This window comes from Pseudopipra pipra, chromosome 5 (assembly GCF_036250125.1).
Source record: "Pseudopipra pipra isolate bDixPip1 chromosome 5, bDixPip1.hap1, whole genome shotgun sequence".
NCBI lineage: Eukaryota > Metazoa > Chordata > Aves > Passeriformes > Pipridae > Pseudopipra > Pseudopipra pipra.
The window spans coordinates 19,275,083-19,287,187 of NC_087553.1; the positions used below are offsets into that span (position 1 = coordinate 19,275,083).

A 12,105-nucleotide genomic window follows, 5' to 3' on the forward strand; every position below is an offset into this window, starting at 1 on the left:
ATTTAGTTTTGTTTCTATCAGTATAAATCATTGATATAAATCTTTAGAGCAAATGAAGGGCCAAGCTAGCAGTTTACTATACCTATACTCTCAAAAAAATCCCTAGCCAAAACACTTCCCTAAAATCAGCTATTTAATGCAGCCCCTTTGCCAGCTCATTGCTGTGGGAAGTCAGTCTTTCATTTATTTATGAAACCAGACAGATTCTTGTCTTGTGTGTGGAGCTGAAATTCTAGGTAAGTGTTCAGAATTTTTTTTAAGCTTACTTGGGATGGGACTTTTTTCTTTTTTGGTATGAATTCAGTGGTGTAAATGGTATGCCCATTCAACAGTACCTTGCCAATATTTGTACATTTTAGGTTTTGAAAAGCCTTGACAGTGACTGTAGATATTCTGTCAAGGTTTACCAGGTATTGGTTTGGAATCTGAGTTAGACAAAATGAATTTAAGGAAAGTGAATTAAGATTATGGGGAAGGTCTTTACAAAGGAGATTCCTGTCTTTAATTTCTACAGCCCTATAGCCCAAGAAGCTGTGGCCACCATGGCAGCTAAATGATTAATGTGGCCCATTTTGGTTTCAGAATGAAATTAGATCAGTTCGTTGAAATACTTGTTGTGCTGAAGCAAAAGAGAAAAATCCCATCGATGTCAGTGAGATCAATTTACTGAATCACCAGGATTTCACCACATATATATTTGGTGTCGTCAGGATTTAAAAAAAACTTGCAAATTTCAACAGTGCACTATAACATACTTACCTGAGGGATTATTGCCACATTAGAACATTCATGATTAGTCTTGGATAAAATTCTTCCTTAGTAATATTTATATATCCTGTCTCTCATTTGTATTTTAAAACATAACACAAAATAATCAAATATTTAATGAGTAAAATACTGATATACTGATTATTATATTTACAATTTTGAAAAAATAATGTAAATTATAACAGGGGAAAAAAATCTGCAAAGCAACAAAACCCGATTCTTGTTTTCTGTAACAAATATAAATTAAAAAAAAAGGTACTAGGGATATGTTTCTGGGTAATGTTGTATATAAAGTATAATCCATGTCAAACTGGATGAAAATGTGTCTATTGACACTGTTTATTAAACAATCAAATTTGCTTCTGGAACTCACAATTTGAGTGTTTATGTATGTTCAAATACAGTCATGTGCTAGTCTGCATTAGAAAAAACCCTAAGTTTATTTCAACTGGCTGTGAACCAAAGGAACTTAAACAGTTGCATTTAGTGCAGATTAGTATTTTCTTTGGGAAATTAGTAGTTATGCTAAGTAAGACTCAATGTCAACAACAACACATTTTCACTTCATAATGTCTTTAAAAAAATGTATTTAAATTGATGTGGATAATAATTAAAAAGTTACAGTTTTGATGAAACTGGAAGATTAGTTACAAAAACTACTATTAAATTTAAAAAATCAAAATACAATGTCACAAGCATTTAATTTAATTTAAATGCTACCTTCTAAAAATAAATCCCTTTTATCTGTTTTATTAAAAATATTTTACCTCATAATTGGAAATAGTACTGAGTTGTTTCATTTAGTTGGTTTTATTTATATTCAGAGGATTATTTTTTGTTTTGAAACATACCATTTAAAAATATTGTTTACTTTCAACAGGATTCAAGTTTTGATATCTAAATAATGGTAAGTCTACATTACTTTTATTCTTTTTCATTTTTGAGTGTTTCAAATACTACAGTAGACTCTTAGTCAAACTCAAATATGGCAGGATTTTTTAGCTTTTTAGAACAAGGTGTTCTAAAATTATAATAAACCATTTTGTGAAAATCCACACTTGGTTTCCTGTACTGGCATAGTGTAGCATTTTCTCTATATAACTGCTTCAGAAATTATACATAATAATTTTTGTCATGTCAATGATATTGAATGATAACTTTGGCTTAATAGATCATATTAGACAATTGATACATACAATTCTGTATTACAGACCATAAAACTCTCAAGCAGTATTAACACCCTATATGTAAACTTCTGTTACAAATTAAGGAAATGAACCTTGAAACATTTGACCAAGTGAGTAATGTTACCCATGTGAGTTGTCCCACTGACCTCAAACAGACTTCTGAAGGAGTGAGAACTTTCTCATAATAGTAAAAAATTATGATAATTACTCAGTGCCTGCAAAATGCCTGTTCCAGGAGGATGTGTATTCTCTACAAGCACTGTATTTGTTTGGGATTTGCTGATTGACAATGCTGAAAGAACCAGCCTGGTCTTTTCTGGTTCCTGAATAGAAAAATGTTCTTGCAGAGTTTTCCTGACCAAGATGTCCTGGGCCAGGCTTTTGAAGATGCATTAGAAGTACTGCAGCAGCACTCTGACAGAGAAATGCAATATTCACCAGGTAAAAAAGACCCTTATTCCACTTCATTTACCACTTCCTATTTTTACAGGAAAGTAGCTCTTAAAACATATAGGTAGGAGAGTAATTTCGAGTGGATTGATGGATAGCAGAGGGATGCTCTGGGAGGATGAAAAGGAGGAAGAATATTTGGAGGGTTTCCACCCCTCTATTAATACTACCCTATGTGGTGAGTGGAGGTCTTCCAGGTCACAGCACAGGGAAACCGTTGGACTAGCACTCTCTACCTGCCCCCCAGTACTAGCCCAGGTGCATTGAGCTCAGATTTCCTATAATCAGAGGATACATGACCATAGTGCAACAGACTTTTCCAGTTTTGATGCTTTAACTTAAAAATGCCCTTCTGCTATGCTATAAATAAACTCATGTAACAATGAACTCCAATGAAAAAAAAAACAACAACCAAAACCAAACCAAAAAAAAAACCCACCAGCAAGTGAAATTAATTAATTTCCACATTTAACTTTTTTTACATTAATATATAAATTTTAAATATTTTTATTCAGGAATGATAGGTTGAGTCTGGATAATTAATAGAACATTATTTTCCTTGGCTTCAAGAGTTTTACACGTTAGAAAATTTAAAGTGCAATAAAGCTATAAATTGTTCCAGTTCTGGCAAGGTTTTGGCAGTTAAATTGCTATAAAATTTAAAATCTGTGTTTGATGTTTTCACATGGTAAACAGAAACTGAAAGAAAGGAAAATAGGGGGCTGCATCACAAACTCTCTAAGTCCTTAACAAAATATCTACTCTCTTTTGTGTGAAATGCGTTTCATACAAGGAAGTTTATTTACATTTATCTATTATAAACTGAAATGTAAAGAAGACTGATAGGTCTGTATCTTCAGCTGTTGCTAACAGATTTTTGGCTCCACTGCCCTGGTAATTTATACATGTTGAAGGGCTCACTATATATAATTACTTGCAATGTTCTTGCCTGTATCTATTGTTTGGGCCATTGGAGAGAGGTATTGTCCTGCAGCTGCACCCACATTTCCACTTGCAATTGATGTACTCATCCCCTCCAAAATCTTCTTTTGACCACCTGCAGAGTGTAACTTTTTCCAAGTTAATTTAGTCCAGTGTTCTCCTCTGCTTCTTTTAAACATCCTAAGTGCTGAGGTTCCTTCCGTGTCATTCTTTCAGGCACTGCAGACGCTCTGATGCTGCTTTGCTTCATTCATGATTGGAGACCCTGACTTGCATAGTCCTGATGGTCTGCAGAACTGCATGACAGTCCCTTTTCCTTTTTACATGTATTATAAGTCTCTAATTATACAATTCATTATGTTTGGTGATCTATTTGCCCTCCACTTTGTAGTAAACAAACTATTTCATGATGCTATAAAATATCTGACATTTTATTTTTAAAAGATTGCTTTTCCCCTCCTTCTTTCCCTTTTACTCACTTGATTTTTGCTCTCTCCTCCTAATTATCAGCTTATAAAAATTGCCTTACTGTGATCAACCATCACCACCACCTCCGAGCAAGTCCCAGTTACTGTGTGGCACCATCTACGGAGGAGCAAGGGTATAGCTGGAGGAATGTGATTGTAAGTGAACTCATTACCAATAATAGTCAGATATAACTGGAATATTGGTTGCTCATTTGTGATTCCTGAAACAAATCTTTATGCTAACACTAACAGGAATTTGATCGAGTCAGGCATGATTCAGATGAAACTTCCCTGGGAAATGTTTGAAAAACATGATTAATAGTATATTTTTAGGAGTCATCTTTGCCTCTGGTGCTCTTCTGTGGTCCATCACGTCACATGACAACTAACAAACAAACCTTCCACTATGACAGGGAAAAGGGCTTCTTAGTGTTACCTGGGAACAGGCAGAGAACAACAAACTCCAACCTCAACATATCTTCTGCCACTCTGAAAAAATGCCACAACTTTGGTTTCTCCAACAGCTGTTTACTTTAAAAGTTCTGGGAAGACCATGATTATCAGGACTCTGAGCTCAGCTTCAGCCAATAGAGTCCATATTCATTTTTAAAAACACTGGGAGTATGGCCTCCAGGAGTGATGGAAAATGCAGGGGAAATAATAGATTCCACAAAAGCCCATTTTCAACCAGCAGATTAGCGACAACATGACACAGGAACTACAGAGTCTGTAGGGGACACTGTCCAGGTGGCCCTTGTCTTTTACTAACGCTGGAAACTGTTCCTCCTCTGCTTCCAGCAGAAGGGTTAAAGGTTCAGAGTGGGGCTGTTTTCTTTTTTAGTTTCTCCTCTGATGGGCAGATCTTACCCTTGGACATAAATTAGTGCTGCTTTTTACTGGTAAACCTGCCTTCCTGGCTGAGAAAATTCTTCTGTGGATGAAGTGATGAGAGGTTGCATTTTGAAGGCTTCAGGCAATTAATTACCACAAGTTTCTTTTTCTTTTGAGAATGTACTCTATTAGTAACCTTTTGTTGTCTTAATTCCTGAAGAACAGTGCAGCGGATTTTTATGCGGATGAGACTGTCTACCATACACTGCAGAATACTCCAGAAAGTCAAGTGATGCATGCTGCTGGTGGCCAGCCAAAACCAGGGAAAGGTCTGTAAAAAGCTAATATCTTGAATATTATGCTACTTCAAAAATCTGTTGGCAAATCATGCTTTCTCCTTTTCTTAATTTTTTCTTTCACTTTCAATAGGAAAAGATAAATTTACATTTAATAGTTCCCATCTGCTAAATCTTATAAGATTTGATAAATCTATTATTAACTTATTCTGTCTTTGTTTAGTACCTGGAAAAACAAACCAGGGATTTTTTCACTCCAAATCATCTGGGATGAAGTCTGATGGAGAAAAATAAATCTATCTATCAATAACATTTTTATGGACTTACACGACTTATTTTATTTCACATGATTCAACAAGCAGTGATTTTCTTGGAAGTTTTTTACATACATGAATATTTTTGCACCTGACTTATGACTGCCTTTTTTTGCTTTTCAAACTACCTTTTAGCTTTTGTCTCTTCCAGTGTGCATTTTTATAGCTATTTTTCTGCTCTTTTCGGTTGACTTAAATGGCTATCTGTGGATACCTATTTTACAAAGAATGTTTTGGGTGACATTAGTTGTTACTTTCTTTCTTTTTTTTTTTTTTTTTGTGGGACATAGCATCCTTTCTATGACTGCCAGATGAGATTTCCACAGCTTCCACTCTGAGCTGTTGCACCGACTTTTGAGTAGCTTCCTGGTTTTGCCGATTTTTGAAATCCCCTTCTCTCAATACTAACCACAGAGTGTCGGTTTTTGGTATTGTCTCTTCCCATTGATGCTGAACACTGTGGTCTCTGTTGCTTAATAGCTACTACTGCTACTACTACTACTACTACTGTTACTACCACAGATTCTTTGGGATGATGGGAAGAAAAGCCTCTTTTTTTATGCTCTGTACTTCAGGTATCTGAAATTCACCATTGCAAATGAGAACATTTCAATCCAGAAATTTTGCTTTTCTAGGTCTTACCCAGTGCTGCACTGGGGAATTTTGCATGTCAATATCTGATTTCACCTTCAGTTGTTACTGCTGTGTTAAACTTCATTTCCTATCTCCTATTTCTTTTCTTATTTCTGTTGCCAATCTTTCCCAGAAGGCAATACTGCAGAAATTATTAGAGTAACTGACTATTCTTATGGGGTTATTTTGTGTCCTCTTATGGGTTTCTTTGTGTCCATGGTGATATTCCTGCCAGAAACTGTGATTTAGGGGACTATTTCCACTCTACCTAAATAAATGTAGTCCTCTTAGTTTCTTATTGACACATGAGAAGTTTTCTGTACGCTAGCAAGTAGCGTGGCCCTCTAGGAATAGATCTGTAGATGAAAGAGTCAGTACTGAGGGCCCAAATCCTGTGTTTAAAGTGTTTTACAAAGGTTTATTTAGAGCAATCTCTAGGCTAGCCACAAGTTCTGAAAGCTGCACTGACTTAGATATGTTCTGGAAAGCATACCTTTTGAGTTAGGTTTCTTCTGAAAAGAGTCCTATTCACGCACATCAAGACCATTCCATGATCTGAACTAAAGCTCAGTGAGTGGAGGCATTCAAGGGAGGTACTTCAGAAATGTGTTTGAATTAGTCACATTCTCCCCAAGAGAATTAGGCTGCTTCAGGACAATTTAGCACAGAAATTTAATGCAGATGCTCTGAAACACCTCCTGGAGGAACCTGCTTCTCTCCAGTCATCACATAAGAAACCTGCAGGCACTCCCCTGCTAGCCCAGGCTGATGTTTAGGGCCTGGTACTAAACAGCGTTAGCTTATGCAATGAGGTGCAGAATACAGGTCTATAAACTAACCCCAGCTCAAACTGTTGCCCTCTCCAACCAAGACATCAACTAGAGGCGATGTGTCTAGAAATGAAAGCTTGGGCAGAAATGACAGCTGAACTTAAGAGGGCAGAGAACATGAAATCAGATGCTGTGGTAGATATGGCTATGCTATCCTTTTCATAAAGAAATTCAGTCCACAGTAGTATGTGGATTTTCCTCTGATCTTATTTGTTCTACCATAGGTTTATAGGATAATTAAAGTTAGAGAGGACTTAAGGAGCTCACCTACTAAGAATTGCCTACTGTGACCAAGCTTTTAAACTTCTTGTCTCGATAATATTGTATGTATTTCTAGTAGCACATGTACTTCCAGTCACAGGCCAATTTTTATTTAGATAATGAAACTTTATTAATTTTTTGGAAAGTACCTCTGATTTCAGGCTCCTCTTCTTCCCAGTCCGACTGTTACTTCTCCCCTCTTTCCTTATCACCAGATACAGAATTACTGTCATCCCTGACAGATGTCTTTGACCTCAGTGTTCCTTAGCAACTGTTACTTTTCCCCTGTTCCTAGTTTAAAATAGCCACACAAGACAAGACTTTATGAACTCTAGGTGCAGCTGCTTGTTTGCACTTTGGTTAAAGTGGAAGATGTCCTTCTGCATAGATTCTCCTTTCTGCAAAATGTTCCTCTTTGTCTCATAATCTTAAATTCTTCCTCCTTACAGCAGCTTCTTGATCACCCTTGGCTTTGTGAAAGGAACTAGAAATACTTCAGAGAGGAGGATCCACAAGATCTAACTGAAACTAAATAAGCCTCACTAGTAAACTTAAGTTTGAAAACTGAGCCTGTGGAGAGAAAAACTTAGTTAGTAAGCTTGCTTTATCTTGCATGGGAATGCAAGTTGACATTTCTGCAGATTTAAAAAAAAATACAGAGTACCAGAAGGTCTAGCTCCTTTTTGACTACATGAGGTTTCTGCTTAAAAACTAGCCTGATTTTCCTGCTCACCCTTATATCAAGGACTACCTTGCATCCCCAAAACGTTCCTGAACCAAACCTGACAAAACTGAACCATCTCAAAATCTTGGAGTTTTGAATAAACAGGGAAACCGTTTATTCAAAAACATTCTGATTGGCTCTCCAGAACCTCTTTCCCACCCTGTCTGAGGTGTAATTTCCTAATGTGTGTTCCTTCACCGCTCATCTGCACAGCATGTGTCTGAAGACTGCTGAAAGTGGCTTCTGAGACCTACCATACAGTGAAGGCACCAGATATTTGTCATGATCCCCAAATAACCTGCTCTTGAAACTCTAATGACCAAATCCCTTTCTGTCACCACATGTTTCAGAATAATGATCCCATTTGCTTTCACTGGTCTTCCATTGAATAGTTTATACTGATCTTTTAATTTGGGACAGGGTAATAGGTTAAGCTATGCTTTTGCCTGTAAGATCCTTTCCAGGAAAAAGACAACTGCTCATCCTTTAAAACAAGCATGAGTTCTGTTCTGACCTTTTGTACTTGATTTCTTTATAGGTAGAAAAAAACTTCGACTGTTCGAATACCTCCATGAGTCTCTGTATGATCCAGCCATGGCAAACTGCATCCAATGGGTGGATAAGCCAAATGGTGTCTTCCAGTTTGTCTCCAAAAACAAGGAGAAACTTGCAGAACTCTGGGGAGAAAGAAAGGGAAACCGCAAGATCATGACATATCAGAAGATGGCCAGAGCACTGAGGAATTATGGAAGAACAGGTGAAATAATTAAAATTCGTAGGAAGCTGACATACCAGTTCAGTGCTGTTGTTCTAAAGAGACTTGCTCCATCTTATTTCTTAGGAAAAGAAACAGTTTATCACCCCTACATTCAGTCTAATCAAGAATATCAGTATGCAGATGACTGGACCAGTTACAATAATTACATGTACAACAATGGTTATGCATTGCAGCATTCTAACAGCTAGACTTATCCTTCACATAAATAGGTCTTTGTTATCTAGCAATACTTTCCAGCACAGAAACTCTTCTCTTTACATAGCTTTTCCTTTAAGATATCATACATGATACATGAAGAGGAGGATTTAAAAAATTATGTTTGCCTAGTTTTGTTCCTTTTGAAGTTAATGATATACAGTCATTGAATGTTGAAGAAAACCAGCAGCTGCGGGACACATTCTATTCTCTATGACATTAATCAAAGGAATTACTGTAGTTTCAAGATGGTATATCCAAGATTAGGATCAAAGCTTTTGTCTGTTAGTGGACACCAAAGATCTCATCCTGAAAACACTCATCAGAAGTTTTATGCATATTTCCAATCAGAATTTAGATGATGTTTTGCCATAGTTGCTGCACTCCCTAAACTAGAAAAGGAAGAGGTTTATCAACTGCACGAAGCTACTGTCTGCTTTTTTCATCAATGTTCTTAAAAGACATTTTCTGAGTGAATGCCTGGCTGAACGGTAGTCAGCATCAGTGTGCACCTGTTGACCAAGTTTTTAATCCATAACCACTTAAATTAACACATTTTAACACAGATCTTGATGTAGTACTAGGATTGCCAGACGCACATTTCACTGTTGGCAGTGGATTCGTTGGGAGAGTTAGTAAAGGATTGTGCTTTTCATGAAGTTATTTACAGTTCTTCCCCCACTAATATGAGAAGCTCCACTTTTAACCAGCAGTTCTGTACTCACCTAACAAACATAGCTTTGTCATGTATTTTAGGAGTTATAACTTTATACATATAGATACAATTTCACTTCTCCAGCTCTCTTCTTACATGGGAATGTAGCTGAAAGGCTCAGTGATTTTACAGTCTCTTCATGGGGAAGAAGAACTACAGTTAGGTAAAAATAGAGTAGTAGCCACTTATTCCAGGAGAATACCTATAAATCTACTTTTTCTCATACTTCTTTTACCTGATCAACTTGTATCATCATATCAGTTGTCTGTTGTGCTAAGATATTTCAATTCAACCGTGTTCGATTCCAAGTTCTGCATTTTGCTTCAAATAAGTGCAGACTTGGATATTAATAAAGACAAAATTAATTTCTGTGGAGAGGTATAAATGGTGGCCTGATATGTTTGATGAAATTCAACGGCTTTGACAGTTGACCTTGCTCTGACTCCTGCCTACTTGTACAGGGATTTAATTTTATGTAGCAGACACAATGCAACACACTCTGCTTCAAGGTTTAGAGGTAGTACTTTGGTAAGATGAAAGATGTCTGCTCTTTGAAATACGAAGCATGTTAAATAGCACTAAAAAGAGATTTTATGTCAGTAAACATTTGCCAAAATAAGGTCATAACTGCATTGGTAATATTTCATTTTTAGTGGAGTGTCTTATAAAAATATAAACATTGCTACAAAATAGACACAGGAATGCATCTGGTCTTATAGAACTGAATCTGAATCCTGCTGTAGTACTGAATGCAGTGGAAGTTTAGCTCTTACAAAGGACTGAGGTCTTTCAGTTAGGATCCTTCACTATGTGAGCACATATGTAAATACAATCCTTCTACTGTCATAATGTACATAAATTTGCCAAGAAACTGCACAGTTTAGTTACTTCCCATCTGTCACTTGTTGCACCCTGGTAACATACACTCTTGTATATAAGAGCCTGCTTGGTGTAAAATGCTTACTTAATCAGTGTAAAAAGCTAACTTAATCAGTATGTTTAGATTCATCTACTTGTTAAGGAAATAAATACTTATTCAGACTATTTGTTATCTTTTTAACTTAGTTATAAACATAAGTATTTTCTTCCTGTAAAACTGGTAACCAGGTGAGATGTTATAGTTGCAGCTGGGAGAACAGTAGAGAGCTGAAAGAGAAGAGCATAAGGGGGAAGAAGAACTGAAGGAAATTCAGGCAGAGTAGAAATGAAGCAATCATAGTATCTGTGGATAGAAGGAGAATGATTTCAGCCACAGGAATTAACCATGGAGATGAACAATATCAAAAAGCGATTTCTTTGAAGAAAGGTACATGGCCTCCCAACTTTTGCCTCCCCAATCAAATGTGAGGACTTAGAAGCTGCTACTGTAGTTCTGTGGATATTTAACTGTGCAATGCACTAATACTGAGCTTACAAACATGAAAGATCCTTGACTGTCAACAACACTTGAGTCTAGCAGAGGAAGGTTAAATCATAAGCAAAAGCACAAGGTTGCCAAATAGCTCAAGCGCAGACTTAGGCTTACTGAGGTCTGAAATAAGGTGTAGCTGTTTTTAACTGTGCAAGTATTTAACCACTGAAACAATACAGCAGGGGATGTGGTAGATTTGCTGTTTCTCAATGTCTTTAAATCGAGACTGTGCCCATTTCTAAGATGTACAGTACTGCAATAAAGTCATGGTAAAGTCATAGCTGTACCACAAGACACAAGACTGAAGGTAGGAAATTAGACTCCTGCTAGTCTCAGTATTTGCAGGATCCTGTCATGTAACTCCACTTAAAAAATTCAAGTCTGTGTGGGGAGACCTAAACAGAACTGAGCTGGGTGCTTGTAAGGCATTTTGATTCCCAATGTTTGGGCACCTCACTGTCCCTTCCTGTCCTCCCACTTTCAGCCTCTGTGTAGCATCTCTGATCCCTCCCATCTGCACAGGCTTGGACACAAAGTGTGATGGTGCCAAGTACCCAAGGGAAACATGAGAGACCCCTCCCAACAGAGCATCTTTATCCCATCTATATAACCCGTGATAACTGGCCCATTGCTGCCATTTTTGACTTCTCCTTTGCCTCTCTCCTATCTCCTTTCTCATCAATCAGCCAAATCAGACCAGAAAGCAGCATGTCTGCCTACCCATCTGTCTATATTTCAAACACACCTCTGACTTAGAGGCTGGATCTCACCTAAAAAGAACTCAGGAAAGGGTGTAGGAGTGGGGAAAGAAGCTGTGCTCTTTCTAGCTCCCACACTCAGTGCCCAGCTTTAAACAATACCGCAGTCTGAGCAAGATGCCCCACACTGAAGTCCTGCATGTACCTACCCACTATGGGAAGGACACTGAGGTGCTGAGGTGAGTCCAGAGAAGGGCAACAAAGCTAATGAAGGGTCTGTAGCACATATTTATGAAGGATGGCTGAGGGAGCTAGGGATGTTTACTCTGGAGAAAGGAGGCTGAGGGGAGACCTTATTGATCTCTACAACTATCTGAAAGGAGGTTGTAGTGAGGTGGGGGTTGGTCTCTTCTGTCAAGTACCAAGTGTTAGGACAAGAGGAAATGGCCTCAAGTTGCACCACAGGAGGTTTAGATTCTATATTAGGAATTATTTCTTCACTGAAAGGGTTGTCAAGCACCAGAACAGGCTGCCCAGGGAAGGGGTTGAGTCACCATCTCTGGAGGCATTCAAAATACACGTAGATGTGGTATTTAGGGACATGG

General features: G+C 37.5%; 1 protein-coding gene across 1 annotated transcript; it reads left to right on the forward strand.

Moving 5' to 3' along the window:
• Positions 1–2,290: 2,290 nt before the first annotated feature.
• Positions 2,291–8,747, forward strand: SPIC (Spi-C transcription factor). The gene is made up of 4 exons (XM_064654793.1): positions 2,291–2,396; positions 3,858–3,970; positions 4,866–4,974; positions 8,242–8,747. The coding sequence occupies exons 1-4, from the start codon at positions 2,291–2,293 to the stop codon at positions 8,667–8,669; spliced, it is 756 nt and encodes a 251-aa protein (XP_064510863.1). The 3' UTR covers positions 8,670–8,747.
• The last annotated feature ends 3,358 nt before the right edge of the window (positions 8,748–12,105 follow it).